The sequence below is a fragment of the Staurois parvus genome, unplaced genomic scaffold (assembly GCF_062004578.1).
Source record: "Staurois parvus isolate SC_StPar_1 unplaced genomic scaffold, SC_StPar_1.0 ptg000034l, whole genome shotgun sequence".
Taxonomy (NCBI): Eukaryota; Metazoa; Chordata; class Amphibia; order Anura; family Ranidae; genus Staurois; species Staurois parvus.
In genome coordinates this window covers 3,505,961-3,527,297 of record NW_028317830.1, presented here as the reverse complement: position 1 = coordinate 3,527,297, position 21,337 = coordinate 3,505,961, and the positions used below count along the sequence as shown (strand labels likewise).

General features: G+C 40.5%; 1 protein-coding gene across 1 annotated transcript in view; it reads right to left on the bottom strand.

Annotated features, from left to right (window-relative positions):
• Window positions 1–21,337, bottom strand: part of LOC149470712 (uromodulin-like) — a 55,700-nt gene that overhangs the window by 8,610 nt on the left and 25,753 nt on the right. Inside the window, exons 8-16 of the mRNA XM_089661623.1 lie at window positions 18,403–18,615; window positions 16,073–16,087; window positions 13,771–14,595; window positions 13,519–13,632; window positions 9,567–9,769; window positions 8,070–8,224; window positions 6,869–7,117; window positions 5,415–5,577; window positions 1,341–1,416 (exon numbers count right to left, since the gene is read on the bottom strand). Of these exons, the coding sequence (XP_089517749.1) occupies window positions 1,341–1,416; window positions 5,415–5,577; window positions 6,869–7,117; window positions 8,070–8,224; window positions 9,567–9,769; window positions 13,519–13,632; window positions 13,771–14,595; window positions 16,073–16,087; window positions 18,403–18,615 (2,013 nt within the window). The remainder of the gene's footprint in view (window positions 1–1,340; window positions 1,417–5,414; window positions 5,578–6,868; window positions 7,118–8,069; window positions 8,225–9,566; window positions 9,770–13,518; window positions 13,633–13,770; window positions 14,596–16,072; window positions 16,088–18,402; window positions 18,616–21,337) is intronic.

The window sequence follows — 21,337 nt, the reverse complement described above, 5'->3', positions numbered from 1 at the left end:
GAGATGTAGGGAAGAAACCACCTCAAGGAGGAAGGAGGCTTTGAGAAAGTCTTGTCCTTGTACAACAGTTGGAAGGGCTCCTCACAGGCTAAGGCTGCTATCTCAGAGACCCTCCACATAGAGGTGATAGTAACAAGAATGGCCACCTTGTAAATGAGGTCAGGCTAAGGAAAATATCCCAAGTGGGTCCAAAAGGGCAGCTTCTGAAGAGCTAAAATAACCAGATTAAGACCTTGTGGAGAAACAGTGGAGTGTGCAAAGTGAAATGTGTGAGACAACTTGTACAAAAGCCTTAAATAGTGAATGAGAAGCCAATGGTCTATGAAATAATACAGCCAAGGCTGATATTTCCCCTTTTTAGTGCTCAAAGCCATATGCTGATTCAGACCAGACTGGCAGAAGGGCAGGATGAGTCCCTTGGAGTATTTCTTAGAAGAAATTTCCTTAACTTGCACCAAGCAAAATAGTCTTTCTGAAGACTGAGAATGTTCACTTGCCAGCTTTCCACTCCAGAGATGTGGATGTGTACAGGGCTGGAATATGCAGTTCTGTCCATGAGAAAATCATGTCTGCTTCCTGTTCCACATCTTCGGAGGAAAGGACTTCCTTGACTCCAGTACTGAGTAGAAAACCCTAAACACCAGGGAGAGCATGGCCTTGTGGTCAGATGCTGACAAAATGGTGAGTTGCAACAGTCTGGAGAAAAAGTAGACATATGGCACTGCCTCAAAGGGGCAATCCTTCCACCCCAGAAAATCATGCAGCCACAAAGCGAATTGGTTCCAGGGTAGGAAAATCCTGGACTGGGTCATGTATAACAGGTCAAAGCCCTCTAGTTTGTGAGAAGGTTCCAGCAATGACTTTCATAGGCTGGGGATTAAACCAAAGCTTTGCAGAATCTGCAGAATCCACTGGATGTTAGCTGACAGGGATAGGGAGGACTGATCCTTTACTGGGAGATCATCCAGGAATCCCACAACATGAATCCAGAGAACACAGCAGAGCTCAGACTGGGGCAAGTGCCATTGTGAAAATCCGGAGGTACCAAGGACAGGCCAAAGTGATGAGAGAAAAAGGGGTGATGCTGATCGTCCATTGCAGAACTCAGATAGCATTGATGATCTCTTTTTTACTGACATCTAATCTCCTGAAGGCAGATGCATAATACCCAGTGCAACAACTAAAGATCCCGTGTCCTGTACCATACGACTAACACCTTCCCATGCTAAGCATTGTTATACAAATGTTTTGTGAACTAGAAGTAGATATTGACAGTCACATGTACAGTATAGGAGACATCACATATTTCCAAAAACAGTCTTTATAAAAATAAATCTTACCTTTCTGGTATATGGGTCCAATAGTTATATTTTTCACATTATTGTCCACCGAAGCAGATCTCATAGCAGGACAACTCTAAAACCAAAAATAAAGAGTCATCGAATAGTTACCCAGAAACAATAATAGAGATGTTCTGTTTGTCGCCCTAATTAGTTTCATATTACTATATGCATAGAAAAGAGATTACTCTTCTAAATGAAGTAAAACTTTACTGTTTCTAAGCTCATGAATATAAATTGTGTTTTCCAACTTTATGAAAAAAAAATCCATAATTTATTTTACAGGTAATTCCACAAAATGTCCCCAGCCAGCAGCCTCCTGACATCTAAAGGTGTTACGGTGGGAGGAGCCTGATGGAGAGCTGAAACACTAGATCCCCATCAGGCTATCTGCTTGTAATTGACAGCAGGCAGCGAGTGGATTCTATAGCCAATAGCTATCAGTTATATCAGTTAGTTAATTATGTATATTGTTGAAGAATCTTTTTAAAGGAGAAAAATGAATGCAATAAAAATCATCATTATCAATTCAAAATAAAAATTATATTATTAATGAATAATAATATTTAGTGCTGCGCTCCTGTGCTAAATTAATTATATAAAAAAACTTGCAACAGTGATTATCAGTTCATAATCAAACTATATACTCAAAAACATATTAAAATAACAAAAACAATATAATAGCCTTGATGCAAACAATTTCTGTGTTAAATGAACAGTCCTCTTGATAAATCCAAAAACTTGTGTCACCAAATGGGGAAAAAACACCGATGAATATTAATATATATTGCGCTCACCTCCAATTTTCACCTAATATATAAATAGGCAAAAAACACTTTTTGTCCTGACAGGGCAGATGAAAACTATCCTGCTCCAGATCTCTCACTCAGCTGGTTGCCTATATTTGTCTATATATCCCCTCCAGAACTCCACATAATGGTATCAAAAAGAAAACGAAAAATAGTGTCTTATCCTTTTAAACATTTTAATAATCAAATAAGCAATTGCACTCACATTAAAAACAATCAAAATGCGCCTGTGAGAAATGCCTTTGTGTGAGGTCTTCACACTAACAATACTCGCCGTTAGCTAGCCGACAGAACGTGGTGACTTCAGAGCCCCTCCCCTACGCGTTACGCCACAGGGTCATGTGGCTTTATCAGGGGGATATGAGCCATGACCCTGTGGCGTACCATTATGTGGAGTTCTGGAGGGGATATATAGACAAATAGACCCCTGGAGGTGAGAGTGAGGAATCCTTCCATATCCTTCTTATTAAGCAGCATTGTGGAGAGACACCAGGTGGATCATTAGCATACAACAACTTGCAACCGGCTGAGTGAGAGATCTGGAGCAGGATAGTTTTCATCTGCCCTGTCAGGACAAAAAGTGTTTTTTGCCTATTTATATATTAGGCGAAAATTGGAGGTGAGCACAATATACAGTCATGGCCGAAATTGTTGGCACCCTTGATATTTCTCCAGGAAATCATGTATTTCTCACGAAACGTATTGCATTAACACATGTTTTGCTATACACATGTTTATTCCCTTTGTGTGTATTGGGACAAAACAAAAAAAGGGAGGAAAGAAAGCAAATTCGACATAATGTCACACAAACCTCCAAAAATGGGCTGGACAAAAGTATTGGCACCCTTTCACAACTGCGGATAAATAAGAATGTTACAAGCATGTGATGCTCCTGTAAACTCACCTGGGGCAAGTAACAGGTGTGGGCAATATAGAAATCACACCTGAAAGCAGATAAAAAGGAGAGACGTTCACTTAACCTTTGCATTGTGTGTCTGTCTGTGCCACACTAAGCATGGACAACAGAAAGAGGAGACGAGAACTGTCTGAGGACCTGAGAACCAAAATTGTGGCAAAATATCAACAATCTCAAGGTTACAAGTCCATCTCCAGAGAACTAGATTTGCCTTTGTCCACAGTGCGCAACATTATCAAGAAGTTTGCAACCCATGGCACTGTAGCTAATCTCCCTGGTCGTGGATGGATGAGGAAAATTGATGAAAGATTGCAACGCAGAATAGTCCGGATGGTGGATAAGCAGCCCCAAACATGTTCCAAAGACATTCAAGCTGTCCTGCAGGCTCAGGGAGCATCAGTGTCAGCGCGAACTATCCGTCGACATTTAAATGAAATGAAACGCTATGGCAGGAGACCCAGGAGGACCCCACTGCTGACACAGAGACATAAAAAAGCAAGACTACAGTTTGCCAAAATGTACTTGAGTAAGCCAAAAGCCTTCTGGGAAAACGTCTTGTGGACAGATGAGACCAAGATAGAGCTTTTCGGTAAAGCACATCATTCTACTGTTTACCGAAAACGGAATGAGGCCTACAAAGAACAAAACACAGTACCTACGGTAAAATATGGTGGAGGTTCAATGATGTTTTGGGGTTGTTTTGCTGCCTCTGGCACTGGGTGCCTTGACTGTGTGCAAGGCATCATGAAATCTGAGGATTACCAAAGGATTTTGGGTCGCACTGTAGGGCCCAGTGTCAGAAAGCTGGGTTTGCGTCCAAGATCCTGGGTCTTCCAGCAGGACAATGACCCCAAACATACGTCAAAAAGCACTCAGAAATGGATGGCAAAGAAGCGCTGGAGAGTTCTGAAGTGGCCAGCAATGAGCCCAGATCTAAATCCCATTGAACACCTGTGGAGAGATCTTAAAATTGCTGTTGGGAAAAGGTGTCCTTCCAATAAGAGAGACCTGGAGCTGTTTGCAAAGGAAGAGTGGTCCAAAATTCCGGGTGAGAGGTGTCAGAAGCTTATTGATGGTTATAGGAAGCGACTGATTTCAGTTATGTTTTCCAAAGGGTGTGCAACCAAATATTAAGTTAAGGGTGCCAATACTTTTGTCCAGCCCATTTTTGGGGTTTTGTGTGACATTATGTCATATTTGCTTTTCTGCCTCTGTTTTATATTTGTTCCAATACATACAAAGGGAATAAACATGTGTATAGCAAAACATGTGTTAATGCAATACCTTTTTTGTGTGAAATACTTGATTTTCAGGAAAAATATCAAGGGTGCCAACAATTTCGGCCATGACTGTATATTAATATTCATCGGTGTTTTTTCCCCATTTGGTGACACAAGTTTTTGGATTTATCAAGAGGACTGTTCATTTAACACAGAAATTGTTTGCATCAAGGCTATTATATTATATTATATTGTTTTTGTTATTTTAATATGTTTTTGAGTATATAGTTTGATTATGAACTGATAATCACTGTTGCAAGTTATTTTATATAATTAATTTAGGTCGGGAGCGCAGCACTAAATATTATTATTCATTAATAATATAATTTTTATTTTGTATGTTGTGGCACTATTTATGAGTTGGTGTAAGGAGCTAGCGAACCACATGTGCATATATTAGTAAATTATTTGATTAATTGATCACTTATATTTCACCATATTAGCTCACAAGTATTAATATCACTTGATTATCATTATCAATTATTTTTTACAAATAGGAAATACTTTAAATTGCAATAAATACATAATGTACCGACTTATTATGAAGTCATTAACTATTATATAATAAAAATTAATAAACTATTATGTAATAAACATTCCAAGAAATTTCAAATGAATTGTAAATTTATAGTTATTATAGTAAAATTTTTAAACTGCCAAAATAACATGCAAGTCCTTTCCAGTCTGATTTGTGATTCCCACCCTTCTACCACACTACACCTATAGAGGGCGCCGCTCCTACTTTCTTCTTCAGATTTCAGGCTCCTGCTCCCATCTCTATCTCTAGCCTGCTCATTAGATAATCAACCATCATCATCTCTATGATAACTCATTGTCCAATTAGCAGGCAGGTGACAAGGAAAGTTACTGAAACAGGAAACAGTGGAGTTATATTTCTGGCTGTGCAGTGTGGCAGGGGTTCCTAAACCACAAGATTAGCCAAACAGATTCACAAAATTCCTTTTCAAAAGAAACATTTCATATGTATCAGTTTTGACTTGGAATTCATCAGTTTTTCTGAATTCCCAACTTTAGAATATAGAAATGTACAATAACAATCAATACTCACAGCTGAGCAGTCATTGCTGGAGGTGTCACACAAGCCGACCTGACAGTGTAAGTAAATCTGACTGAATCCTCCCAGGAATTTAAACACTTGAAGTGAAAAGCGACCTTTAAGGGACACTCCATTTTCTGCCACAGACAGTGTTGGGTCATTCTTGTTGGGACATCTAAAAGTGATATCATCAGACAAGGGTCAGAATATTTTCAGCAATATCAAGCTATAAAGGTGAGTAATCCCCATTCATTAATATTCTCTTTCCTGTAACAGTTTTCCTGATCTGAAAGGTCATTTTGGGGTTTTTTCCACCATTGATTAGATTTTGACACCAATGCCTGACAGGTAAATTCTAAAATCAGTTTGGTGAGCAAACAGGAGGCCCATTCATTATGTAAAAAAGACAAAATCATTTCCAACCTGTCCTTTCCCTTGTTTTATGCTTTGAGTTTTAGACAAAAAGACATAAAAGCAACTTGAAAAATGTAAAGAGACTTTAATAAAATCCTGCAGCCAGTGTTAAGGTGCCTCAATGCTCCTTTCTTGTACAAGTGTATTACAGATCCTATTACCAGCCTATGTGTGTTACCATCACTTGCTCCAATTGTGGATCCTTTGTATTTGTGATGTATGTATCTTGAAACCCTTAATACAAACCTATTGAACATTAAAGTACTTTAGATTTTAAGGATTTTGATTATCATCTTAGTAAGGGATTGGCATGCTTCCCCACCCATCACCCATGGGGGGTACAAAGCTGAATGTCCTCTGTTCTGGGTTTGTATCTGTTGTTTGTGAGTTTCTTTCATATCAACAGCGTTTCCTCCTCCAAACTCACACACAACATATAGAAGCCCAGCACCCCCGGCATTCAGCTCTGTACTCCCCATGGGTGAAGGGTGGGAAAGCATGCCAGTCTCTTGCTAAGATGATAATAAACATTCCTTAAAATCTACAGAGCTTTCAGGAGAGTCTCTTAGAAAGGTCTCCCCAAAACCCAGATCAGGTTTTTATAAACCGGGTAGCTTTACATTCCTCATGATCTTTGATTAGACCTTGCCTTGTAAGTTTGGTAACATTTCCCACCCGTACCTACACTCCACTGTTCCTTCATCATCATTCTTCAACACTTCATCTACCCAATAGGAAAACCAACTGTTCCTCTTTATACATTGTCACCCCATGTATTGCTATCACATAAATCGAGTGAAGAGCAAGGAGAAGCATCCAACCATGTCCCCAATAAAATGACGGGGCTCCTGTGATCCTCATCACTCGGCTATATCTGAGGAATATGGGTTTTCCTGGAGTTTGTCCATTCCTGCAATGGAATATTCATATTTTCCTAGCTGCAGATCTGATTAAGTGTTCTGTTTTTATTTGGCAATTCTGGGAAAAGGATAAAATGACAAAGCTTACTATGGCTTGATACCAATAATATACAACACATGTAATGAACTTACTGGTTTATCAGGATATCATATCGGGGGCCGTAGGAGCTGTCAGCTGTTGGAGAGGCGTAGCAGTTTTTCATGATGAGCACAAATGGCGATGAAGCCGTAGCTCCGGTTACAATGACACCAACATATAGCATGGAGGAGGAGTCCAGCCACACCTCAGAGTCAGTATATGGGGTGGTGTAGCTGGAATCTTGGAATAGACCCATCGTAATTGTGAAATTTGCTGTTCCAGCGATATTGATAGGAACCCCGCTGTAACAGAATATAGTCATTAATAAAATAACAAGCAAAAAATATATAGACATGACATGAGCCCAGCAATGACAGACCTTAGTCTGGTCTCCGGGAGGCACCACTGACTTGGAAGGACAAAAGCCACATGGAGAATTGAAGATAAGTCAGGGTGTATAGCCTAATCTTTATATTGGTACTAATGTTCGGCTCATTCTACATCTGCAGCTTCCCAGCCTAAGGCAGTTTGGTGACAAACCAGGGGCACCGGCCAGATGGAGTTTGTATGTACTGATATGACAGGACCAGTTCCCTCCAACTGCTTTACAATGTTCAATAACATATTAGTTTGTATTTTATCACATCATCCCGAGATTCAGTATATGTCTTTCCATGTGACTGGTAGATTGACTGTAAATCTGATGTATAGAGTGGAGCCTGATGTATACAGCACTCTGAAATATGTTGGCGATATATAAACATAAGAATTACATTTCTACAGGACTGAACACCAAATGGCTCATTTAGCACTACTTGGATAAGAAATGATTGTGGTGTTACAAACCCTTACACCGTATTCATAGGGAAGGGTACTTGGTCTATGCCAGGACATACACTGTGCTTGCCATAGATAAGCATGGAGAAAATGGAAGTCCGTCACCGACACACTTTGGAATAAAATAGTTACAGATTTTATTTGTAATCCATCAAGTCAATAAAAGAATCTATAATATAAAAAGATTAGCGTGTTTCTGCCCCTTCTGGGCCTTAGTTGTAATAATTATAATGACTAAGGCCCAGAAGGGGCAGAAACACGCTAATCTTTTTATATTATAGATTCTTTTATTGACTTGATGGATAACAAATAAAATCTGTAACTATTTTATTCCAAAGTGTGTTGGTGCCGGACTTCCATTTTCTCCATTCAGCACTACACCTGTATCTAGGAAAGGTACCAAGGAAAGTGACTCACACTACGTAGCTGCTGATAGCGGTTAGAAGGTGGATCTCCATGTCTGATGGATAAGAGCAATGGAAGTCAATGGGGTACTCATCTCTAATAATCACTCCGTCAGATTTTGGTGTTAGGTATACGGTGTTTGTATATGTGATATCAGTTCCATCGTTCTGAAAAATAATATATACAGTAAAAATTAAAGAACAATTCCAGGAAAAAATATTTTCTTTTATATATGACTTATTGTATGTTATTGTCATGTAGTCATGTATCCGGCTCATTTCCTCTGCAGTCTGACGCACGCTGTGAGCTGCCATTTCAATCAAAGCAAGGCAACAAAATAAGTCAGAACACCAATAAAGTGACCAATGATTGGTTTACTGATCACTCTCTGTCTGTCCCTGTTGTATCCTCCAGGAGTGGACTGACAACTCATGGGGCCCCCGGGCAATAGGGGATCATGGGGCCCCTGTGTCCTTGCCCAAACTTAAAAAAGCCTATGAAAAAGGTACCAGGGGCATCTCATGGGGCCCCCTACTGAATCCGGGCCCTCGGGCAGTGCCCGAGTTTCCAAATGGTCAGTCCACCCCTGGTATCCTCCACCATAGAGATCATCTAACGCCTGGACTGAGTCACCTTTTACTGCTCATTTGGGTCTCTTGTTCTTCAAGGGGGAATCCAGGGCTCAGTTACATTGTTACAGCTGTTGACCCCGATCTGTTCTAAACATTTGTGATTTACAAATCATTTTATTGATTCTGATTGGAAAGCCGACAAGTCTGCTAGAAGATACTCAGCATCAAACCTTCTCACCGCACATTCAGATCCATCAATTGAGGAATTTTACTGGACATTAGTATTCACCAGTATGTAGCCTTTGATTGGACAGAGAATGGGAAGGAGGGATGATGGGTAGGTGAATATCCCGGGTTTACTTGCTTTATCTAAATCCCCCCTTAGTGTTTTTCTGCTATCAGATCACTACAGGAAGTCTGTTGTATATTTGACACATATCAGGTACATCTTTTATTTTTATTCATTTCTATTTGTATTTTCTCTTGAAATACAGATAAGATAATGTATGATTCCATATCCAATGTGTTAAAATGATTTAATTACATGATATATATTCATGAAGCAATTAAAAAATTAACATAAAAGTAGCATACCCATTCATGTACTTATTGTGAATAGTAACAGGTCCATTCCATGTCCTCATGTCATTTTCTCAAAGTCCATTGATAAAGAAGTCCAGTGAAAAAAAAAACATTTTTATGAACTGACTTCTGTATGAATGATCTGTATATTGAACACAACTTATTGAATGCACTTAGAGAAAGTGATATACGGATGCAGTGATGACCAAAACTGGACATTTGTTTATAAAGATCAAGTGCCCATTCAACTGGTGGCGGGGAGTGAGAAGACTTGGATCAAACAAATGGGGACAATGGTGATGCAAACATTTCATGAACCCAACATCAGATAACATGGCAGTGGACATCTACGTACCCCAATGGATCCCCCACAACTACCATCTGATGGCCGTGTGATGAAAGTGATGTAACTTTTATCACTTCTTTCAATGATTCCTCGGCAGGAATTGTCTCTCAGATGGATGGATGATGTGTTATATCCCCGCTGCTCCAGGAGACATTTGCTGAACCTCACTTCTATGTTCCCCAGGCCACAGGTGACTTGTGGTATACGGTCATCTACATAGGTAGAAAGAAAAAATGTATTGATATATATTGTCAGTGTAATATAAACTATTCTGTATATTAAATATAATATAATATAATATAATACAAGATCTACTTTGTCATCAAACTAACTCATCTGCTTCACTCACAAAGAATTACTTAAAGCTTAAGTTCACCTCTGGGGACGTTACATGTTCCAACCCATGTTCCAACCGTTTTTAGGGTGGAACATGTTACATGTTCCCATTCACCCCAATCCACTGTATCCCTGTGACAGCAATCTGGGGATCTTCTCCTTAAATTTGCTGTCACCATTTGAAAAAAAAAAAACAAGAAAAACGCAGGTGCATGGGGCTCCGCCCACCAAGCTGCTTCATTCATTCACAGAGTTCTGTGAATGGAAGAACTACAACTACTGTCAGCCTCTGAGGCTGATGGCTTGTAGTCCTCAGTGAACTACGCGGGAGCTGGTGAGCACTCTAGGTAGTTCATTGACCCTTCCTGTCATTCAGGAACAGTCTGCCCGTATGATGTATGGGCAGACAGTATAGTGGGAGAGTCTGCAGGATCCAGGCATTGCACCCACAATCTGATCATCACGGGTGCAATGCCTTTCAGGCTGAAATGTTAAAGAATAATAAATTCACTTTTTTAACCTACAAAAAGACGTGCATTTACCTATATTTTATTTTTTTTTACAAAGGTGAATGTATCCTTTAAGTGTGTTGACTGCTTTTAGTAAATGAGTGAATGGAGGGTTGGGATTGTATCAGTTTAAAAAGACCCTTTGACTGTACACTGAAGAGGGGGGTAGAAATGTATTAGCTACCCTATTCCAGCAGGAAAGTGCCATATGGAACACATTTTTGCAAATCTTAGGAGACCAGTACTGCAAAGAATAATGGTCTCCATTAACACAAAAACTGATTTTTAAAAAGGGGGGAGGGGAGGACATTTTATATGGATATTTCTTCTAGAAGAACCTTCTTAGAGCTGAAATACATCCATCAGAGCTATTCAGCCATGGCCATAGTATCCAGTATCTTTGGGTAGAGGGGACATGCAGATTCCTAATTTTTAATTCATAACTCTATCAATCTGAAAAATGGAAGAATCAAGTTCTTGGATTAATCTGAACCTGGTAACAATGCTGCTAGAGTGCAGGCAGAGGACATGGAAGAACATTTATTATACTTCAAATTGGACTCAAAACCCTGGATTTATGGAGGATCTGCCCAAGCCACCACTATCTCCGACCCCTCTTAGTGATATGCCCCACCCCTTGTTATTCAAGTTTAAAATGACACGGCCTTTATTGGCCACTAAGGATTTGGCATTGAGAAAAAGAATGGCTGGGGGAGTGGCTTAGAGAGGATATGAATTAGTGCTGATTTGGACAAAAAAGCGATGTTCTCAGTACAGCCTGAACCTGGAATCTAATGGGCTCACCAAAGACACTGATATGAAGAAATGGAACGTTTACAATATTAGACCATTTTAAGTCAGAACATGTTTATTTTAAAATAGCATTTTTTAAATTATTTGTCAAAATCAGGAAGTGTGTCTAATCATCCTACCAAAGACACCAGACTAGTATAGGCTACTATGTAGTTTTCTTCCATAATCTCTTCAATTCTTTCATAGCTTGCTAATCACACATATCATCTTTGTAGAGGCAGGGCTATTCTTTCATTTCAGTGACACAACCCCATCCCCCCAACTGGTGATCTGATGACAGTAAACCCTCCTCTTCAGGGAAACCTACCCCAACCTCACCTAACACCCGACCTCACCTAACAACTAACCTCCTCCACTCCTCCCACCACTCCATCCCCCACAGCCATCTCCTCCTGCATCACCTTTCCCTCCCTCCTAGATTGTAAGCTCGAAAGAGCAGGGCCTCCGAACCCCTCGTGTATTGTATTGTTACTGTCTTGTCTCATGTTCTATCCCCCTTGCTATTGTACAGCGCTGAGCATACCCTTTGGCGCTATATAAATACTGTATAATAATAATAATCAGAGATGATGACTTCACTCCTCCAAAGCAGACAAACCGCAATCTTCCTCCACAGTAGGGATTACTCCCAGCATTCTAAGGCACTACAATATTCCAGTTCAGTAGTGATAAAACCACAATAGTTTTGCTCCAATAGCGATCAAACAATTCCTATCCTGGGCTAACTGTATTTTTTACAATAAAAATAATTGTTAATAATAAAATAATTTGAACTATTTGTTTTAAATCTCTCCAGCAGAGTATGGAGAGCTGCAGCGAGTCCCAACTGGGGTTCTGGGGAAGTTTCCCTTTAACCTGTTCCCGCTGATGTGTCACATATATGCGTCCCTATGCAAACACTTCTGTGTTGAGAACGCGCGTCCAGCACAGGCACTGGCGGGGACCGGAAAGCTCCCAATGCATGCTAGTAATCAGGACCTTTCCAATCATGTGACTGCTGTGACAGCCAACCACAGTGGTCAAATGACCCAAATTCCCACCTACACCTCCCGGCATTTAAAAGCTATTAAAGGCCCAGGAGGTGGCAGCAGAAAGGGGTTAAAAGATTTCACTGACTCCAAATAAAAGCTTTAAAGGAGTCATGTGACCTGACGAAGTCACTACATCTATCTGCCAATTTTCTTTATTGTCTATTTACCAGAGGCCCAGATTCCCTATTGGAGTAGTTGGTTCAGAGTTCCAGGTTGGAGACATCTCCACCTATTGATGCCCACATAGCAGCGTTCCTCTGGAATAGTTCCGCCAGGTTCTTAAATCACATCTGGTCTCGGAAATCATCACTTCTGGTGTGACGGCCCGAGTATGAGAACTTTGGAGTCGCCGGCTTCCTTACTCTCTGAGTTACTCCCATTGTCATCACCAGGAATGTTCCCTTCTCTGGACATACACTGGGCACTGGAGCCACCCACACATGCAGCTATGGGATACCCACATGTGCCTTATCCTCCATGGACTATACTGGTGATATGTGGACATTCAATTATGATGTTATGGATTATATTGATATTATTGGATTCAATTGTTTTCATGTTACACCTGACTCTTCTTGACTCTTCTTGACTCTTCTTGAACTTTCCTATATGTATCACATTTCACTCATTGCAATATATAGGGCTCTGGCGCTCCTTTAAAGCTCTTTTGTTTCTTTTCCCATACATGTACATAAGGACAGTGAGCAGCCTTGTCCCAGCCAGTCCTTGTCTCTTCCTAAACAGGTTTTTTTTGGCAGTGATTGAGCCCCCCTACTCTGTGTTTTCCAATGACTACAAATAGGCTACTTTTAAAATAAGAAAGGCCTGCACAGACTCCTTGGAAGAAATCTAGGAACCAAAAGGTGAAAGAAACCCTCCCTCCATAGAAACTAGAATCCAAGTAGCCAAGAACAATGAACGAATCTGCTTTGGGGGACAGGTTGCTCCCCATGACTCAGGGAGTAGGAAGAAAAATCAGTGCTCTGTCTTATTCACATTTTCTAAAGAAAACTGGTGGATATTTTTCCAGCAGCCAATACTTTGCTACCAGAATGATTTTTCTTAGCTTTGATTCTCCACCAATTTCTCCTTAGAAAACCTGAATTAGACAGAGTCCCGATATTTCATCTTATGCAGCTTCTGCAGCCCTGAAGAAGAGGGAGCAGCCTGACACCAAAGCACATTGGCCTGCAAAAGACCACCACAAAGGAAAATATCCCCAATGACTCTCCGGGCAGATTTCCTAATGAATCCTCATGTTTTATAACCTACCTGTTATATTTCCTTGTTGTATTCCATATTGACAGTAACAGCCGGGAACTCCGTCCACAATTCTACATTCCTCATCCGGAGCGCAGTCCACCCCTGAGCAGCTATATTTGGATTCTGGAAGAGAAGGAACACAAAGAATGTTTTATAAACTGAAAGAAAAGACTGCACATAAGAATTATACATACTGTATATATATATATAATTGTACACAAGAAGACAACACACTGAATGATGCTTTGTGTCAGTACTTACCTGTACAATAGGCAAAGTTGCAGCCTAGTGTATTCTGTAACTTATACACATAAAATCCTCCCGGACACATTTTCACAGAAATATTATAGGGCTGTGTGCAGCATCCATCATACCAGTTGGAACAAAATGTACGATTCACAATGCCGTCACTGACTGTAGGGTGGGAGCCGTTCATCCAAATGGGGATAGTAGTCCCACAGCTCAATTGTGGTACGCAGTGCTCAGGGATTTGCTGGTCATATGTTCCTTTAAACCGATACCAGCCAGACATGTCATAGTCACAATGATACCAGTCATACCAGTTATTGTAATCATATGTATTAGAACTACTGCGCCAGGGATCATTGAGTACGGTGTACTTGGAGCAAGGGTCAATACAGGAATAGGATCCAATGTTCTTAACGCATTCTTCATTAGAGTGACATGGAGTTCCTTGTTGGCATTCATTGATCTCACAGTGCTTTCCATCTCCATAATATCCATAGGGACAAGTACAGTCATAGGTTCCATAATTATAATTTGTACATATAGCTACTGGATGACAGTCATTCCGAGATCTGTCCGCACACTCATCAATATCAAAACAGCCAAATTCTTTTTTATACTCAAACCCGGAGTCACAATTACAGGTGTAAGATCCGGCAGTGTTCACACAGTAACCATAACCATTATGATTACAATTGTTGGTGTAATAATCCTGACATTCATCTATATCAGTACAAGATTTTCCATCTCCAGCAAATCCCACTTTACATGTGCACTCCCCGTATCCTCCAAATTCTGAACAAGTGGCATCTGGGTGGCAGTCAGAATCAGAACAAGTTCCTAAAATGAGAAAAAAGTTATAATTTTATATCCACAGTGGATCCAGAGGAAGGCAAAAAACATAGCCAAGCATGATACATGAAAAAATTCCTTCCTGGTCCCCCGAGAGGCAATCGGCTATTCCCTGGATCCACTTTCCCTATAAATGTTATATCCAGTTATATTCTGTGTATCCAAGAAAGAATCCAGGACTTTCCTACAGCAATCCACTGAGCTGGACACAACCAACTCTGCAGGGAGTCTATTCCACATTCTCACAGCTCTTACTGTGAAGAAACCTTTCTGTGTTTGGAGATTACATTTCTTTTCCTCCAGACGTAAAGAGCGCCCCCTTGTCCTCTGTGATGACCTCAGGGGGAATAACTACACTGAGTTCACTATATGAACCACTGATGTATTATACATGGAGATCATATCCCACCCTTATGTATTATACATGGAGATCATATCCCCCCCTTATGTATTATACATGGAGATCATATCCCCCTTATGTATTATACATGGAGATCATATCCCCCCTTATGTATTATACATGGAGATCATATCCCTCCTTATGTATTATACATGGAGATCATATCCCCCCTTATGTATTATACATGGAGATCATATCCCCCCTTATGTATTATACATGGAGATCATATCCCCCCTTATGTATTATACATGGTGATCATATCCCCCCTTATGTATTATACATGGAGATCATATCCCCCCTTATGTATTATACATGGAGATCATATCCCCCCTTATGTATTATACATGGAGATCATATCCCCCCTTATGTATTATACATGGAGATCATATCCCCCTTATGTATTATACATGGAGATCATATCCCCCCTTATGTATTATACATGGAGATCATATCCCCCCCTTATGTATTATACATGGAGATCATATCCCCCCTTATGTATTATACATGGAGATCATACCCCCCTTATGTATTATACATGGAGATCATATCCCCCCTTATGTATTATACATGGAGATCATATCCCCCCTTATGTATTATACATGGAGATCATATCCCCCCTTATGTATTATACATGGAGATCATATCCCCCAGGGGGTCCGGGGAGAGCGGATATAGTGAATGCGGGGTCCGGGGAGACCAGATATAGTGAATGCGGGGTCCGGAGAGAGAGCGGATATAGTGAATGCGGGGTCCGGGGAGAGCGGATATAGTGAATGCAGTGTCTGGGGAGAGCGGATATAGTGAATGCGGGGTCCGGGGAGAGCGGATATAGTGAATGCGGGGTACAGGGATATAGTGGATACAGGGTCTTTGGAGACCAGAAACAAAACAAATTCATTACGAATGCAACAAAACTAAATTAGTAACTTAACAAATTGATCGGAAACTAAACCCATATTCCCATTCTGCACGTCTAATTCCATCCACAGACCAGCAATCTCTACACATAACACAAAGATAACAGAACTGTAATATTTACAAAAATATAATATATATCAATCTTACCTGATTTGTCCGACTCTACAAAAAAAGTAAAAAGAAGAACATTAGATTTCATTTCTTGGCACACATCTGTTGCAATCAGCAAATCATCATTCCTGATAAAGTGACATTTTCTGACAACAATCATTATACAGAACTTGTTTACAATCTGCCAACAATACATCGCCCACATTTCACTCTACAGGATGCTTTAGAAACATATATTCAGTGATCGGTATATTCAGTGATCGGTATATTCAGTGATCGGTGTATTCAGTGATCGGTGTATTCAGTGATCGGTGTATTCAGTGATCGGTGTATTCAGTGATCGGTGTATTCAGTGATCGGTATATTCAGTGATCGGTGTATTCAGTGATCGGTATATTCAGTGATCGGTGTATTCAGTGATCGGTATATTCAGTGATCGGTGTATTCAGTGATCAGTGTATTCAGTGATCGGAGTATTCAGTGATCGGTGTATTCAGTGATCGGTGTATTCAGTGATCGGTGTATTCAGTGATCGGTATATTCAGTGATCGGTGTATTCAGTGATCGGTATATTCAGTGATCGGTATATTCAGTGATCGGTGTATTCAGTGATCGGTATTTTCAGTGATCGGTGTATTCAGTGATCGGTATATTCAGTGATCGGTGTATTCAGTGATCGGTGTATTCAGTGATCGGTATATTCAGTGATCGGTGTATTCAGTGATCGGTATATTCAGTGATCGGTATATTCAGTGATCGGTATATTCAATGATCGGTGTATTCAGTGATCGGTATATTCAGTGATCGGTATATTCAGTGATCGGTATATTCAGTGATCGGTATATTCAGTGATCGGTGTATTCAGTGATCGGTATATTCAGTGATCGGTATATTCAGTCTGTGAGGATTTCCTTCCACAGAATAGAAGATAATAAGTAGGTAAGTTCGAGTGGAATTTGAGAAGTTTGAACATTACCAGCAGTGGAAAAACCAGGACTTGTTTCAGTGGGAACCTCGGGGAACACATACCTCCAGCACTGAATGTATGTCAATGGCAAGTGATTCTGGGGTGTGCTGGAGGGTCTGTTGATGCTAGTGCTGATGATGGGGTGACCCCGCCCCCTTGTGATGTCATCACAGTATTTAAGAATTGTTACCCCGGCTCAGCTGTCAGATGGCAGGAGCCAGAGTGAAGAGCGGAGTTTTTTTTTTTTATTTTTGGGGGTTGGCGGTGGTGGCGGACATCATGATTGATGTTTGATCTACTTTGGGGGACTTTTTTATTTTTGTTTTTATTAAAAGACTTGTCAAGGTCTGTTTCCTGTCTTTTTTTTACAAAATTTTTTTTTTGTGAATGGTTAGCGGTGCTATGTACCCCATACTCATTCACATGGGGGGGGGGGCGATTCCAATAAGCCCCCAGTTCGCAAACCTCTACAACCACGCTTGTCCCCCCCTCCTTACCTGCCAACCAGTATAGATTTTGAGGGGACCCCTCACGCCATTTAAAAAAGATATTGGTGTGGGTGTTCCCCTCAAATTCCATACCAGACCCAAAGAGCTTTGTATGGATGGGAGGGGGGACTCCACACCAATTTATTTCAGTGTTTTAATCGTCAGGTAATGTCGACAATTCTTTTGACATTCGGCTGTCAGTGGTGAACCTGACCTACAGCTAAAACATGAATGAATGTCTCATACTAAAATACCGCGTGACTTCATCATAGAACTCATGCCGGATTGGATAGCTGAGCGGTATATTACCTCATACTCAGATGCAGGAAGATACCGCTCAGTAATTTGCTGTTCGAAGTTCGCGGTTGAGCTTTCGATAAGTTCAAATATTCAACCATGAACTGAACAGGGGGGTGTTCAGACCATCACTACCAGGGGCGGACTGACCATTTGGAGACTCGGGCACTGCCTGAGGGCCCTGGGTCAGTAGGGGGCCCCATGAGATGCCTCTGGTACCTTTTTGATAGGCTTTTTTGAGTTTGGGCAAGGACACAGGGGCCCCATGATCCCCTATTGCCCTGGGGGCCCCATGAGTTGTCAGTCCGCCCCTGATCACTACTTCATTCTTTTTCACTCAACCGCAGTGGGGAGAGATGGTCTCTGGGAGGGGCATCACAACAAAAAAGATTGGCTCAATAGAGGTCACATGGCTCCCAGAAGACATTTGGGAATCTGAACTGCCAAAAAACAGCAAAATCTAGATTTATATATGTCCTGGATTTAGCACATCCATGAAATCTGGTGTGAATTTAACATTATCCAACTATCAAGAATAATTCTATTAGACAAGTCATAGAAGAGGACCTGTCAGAGTCAGAAATATTCATATACACTGAAATGATAGAACTTACCAGTAAATCCCAATATTTGAACAGAAAGTGATAAATTCCCCTGAGCGTTCAGAGTCCAGGATCCTGCAGCCGGACTTTTTACCAAATGGGAACTTAGAAAACCAAGATCATAGTAGTAATAGTAATATAAGTAATTGTAATAGTAATAGTAATAGCTGTAATATCCATAGTAGTACTTATATGTTGGATTTTTTTCAAATGTAAATGTGTTTCCTAAAAAAATGAAGGAAAAACAAATAGATACAATTTAAATACATTTAGACATTGACAACAAGGCGAATAAATGAATTTTGTTATCAAACATTTGTAAGTGTAATATTCAAACAATATCATTCAGTTTGGGGGGGGAGGGGAGGTGTGCAGGCAGATTAAATTTTTCAGTGGTTGAAGATTTTCAGATAAAAGCTTCTAGCAGTTGTAGCAATTGTACGTACAGAGATGGACGCGGTCATCCATCTTGCTCAAGACCCTCCATCTTGTATCTCTCTCTCCCTCCAATCCCCCTCCCTCAGGAATGTGGTCTGTGTATATGCTGAGTTCAAAAGACATCAGGCCCAGCTGGAGAGCTTCATGGTTATAAACCCCAATTAGCCTGAGCCCAGTATGTCTGTGAGACTCTTGCTCTGAAGCTAGTCGTAAAGCCATAAACCAGTCCTTCACTGGACTTTAAACGCATTCCGGGATAGCCGTAAAATAGGCATCACATTTAAAACCCACTTTTCCATATAATTTCATATGCATATATTCAGATTGGTCACTTTAATACAAGTCACCTGATATATTACACCCCTAGTTGAAGTCTACAGGAGAGCAGAAAGCCATATAGTTCTAGCTGGAATAGTGAGATATGGCATGTTTGATATCTAGACGTTCAGCAGATGATTCTGCATATTAATCTACTAGTGGCTAGGCTGCTACATTTCCCTAGGGAAGGTTATTGACCATGGTATAACTTGGGAGGGATTTGGTCATAGCCTGAGTTCCCGCATAAAACGCCCCTCCCCAAATGAGGCGATTGGTTCTCTGCTTTAAGGAGACACCCTGCTGAGTTCCTAGAAAAGAGGTTGTCAGGTTTGGAGAAGTTAAGCTGAACAGATCTCCCTTTTAACACCAGGAACCAACTTTGGGAGATAAGGCACCCTTTTGCTCTGACCCTTGAAGCTGCTTAAACCAGGGCTGACGGCAAGTATTCTACCTCTCTAAATTTCTTTCTGTTATCTTTCTGTTGTGGTATTGCTCTCTGTATTTATATATATATATATATTGGCTACATCTTTGTCTGTAAATATTTTTATTGCACCCTTTTGACCTTTTTAGTAATAAATCCTATTATCTGAAAAGTGTTGAATTGTTTCTAAAGCTCTTTAATGCAAACTAAGAATCCCTGTCTCTGAAAAGCTCTACTGTGTGTTTTTAAACCTCTATATACATCTGCCTGCGGGGACAGTGTGTATATAGACGATTATTCAAACATCACAGTGTTATTGCTAATATTGGCAAGTTTCCTCCTTTTCTCTACAAAAATGTGGTGGTGGCATGTGAAGGGTTAATTGCGTAATAACCTGACCCAGTAACAATCGCTCTCAGGCTGCAGATACATAGATTGTGGTCCATTAGCTGGAAAATCTTTGTGCAGAGTGCAGCTGAGCGTGGCATTGTTACGCACGTGGCAGCGCGGTTTTAGATTGGCTAGTCCTTCGGTCATGAGTTGGTGAGAAGGGCTGGGGGTCTGAAGCCGCGACCGTCAGAGCGGTGGACATCCAATCCCAACAAATTCTACAATTTCCTCTACATGTATGTATTGATTTCATACCATCCACAAAATATTATCTCCATAGTAACACCAAGCTGGGTACATGCCTTACCTGACATATTAATAATATATATTAGTAACAATCTATATATTGTTTGCTGTGTACTAGAAGTGTTTTTGTGGGTAATGTCTTGTAACAGAGACAAGCTTGCTAATCAAAATGATTAAATGGACACTTAGGGCTCCTTTGTGCTTTCCCAACATTCTGCAGACTAGAATATGGAGAAAGGCACAGAGATTTTACCACAGTCCTAATATATTCAGAGCTTCCCCAAGTACCTGCATTGTAATACAAGGAATATAGGGCACACCAGCCTAGTACATTACCAGGGAAGTAACTTTATTATTACAAAAGAAGATATATACTCACAAAAAATATGTTAACAAAACGATATCAAAGTCCAAAGCCGATTGGTCACCCAATCAACTCCCAAATGTGAGAGGACCCTTAAAATTGCTGACACGTTTTGAGGGGTGATCCCCTCTTCATCAGAGCCAATCTTGTATGTTGCAATAGCAGTCTTAATAGCGTCACGTGATGTTGAATAGACTCCTCCCATCAAGGGGTGGGAGCAATGATCCAAACACTATACAGCTGTCAACACCCTTGACATACACCAGGTTATATTCTAAATGGTCCAGTGCATGCTTTGATAATGGAATGGAAAAGTATAATAAAAAGTATTTATGCCTCTACTAATAATATGCACAATCATATTCCTTTCACATAAAACAAAAAACTGTATACAATGATATATGTACATCCTTACCGAACAAGGACAGCATAGACACATCCTCGACCTATAACTAATGGGGGTCCCTCCATGTATAGGAAATATGAAGAATAATAGAGGTGCAGAACACAGAGCTTGGTGTATATTCTATAAAAAAGTGTCATGGATCACCCAGTAGGGTGCAGAGCATCTCCTGGAAGGCATACCATCCAAAAACCAGAAGTTGAAATGTTTTGGGGTTAGTAGTTAAGAAACTAAAAGCTAGTGAGTCTGTCTCTTGTCCTCCATGTCTTCCATGTATTCCCCTTTTCCTTCTCCAGGCCCTTAAAATTGAGCAGTATGTGCTTTTTCCCTTTTTTTTGAAAACCGGGGCACTCAATAGTAACTA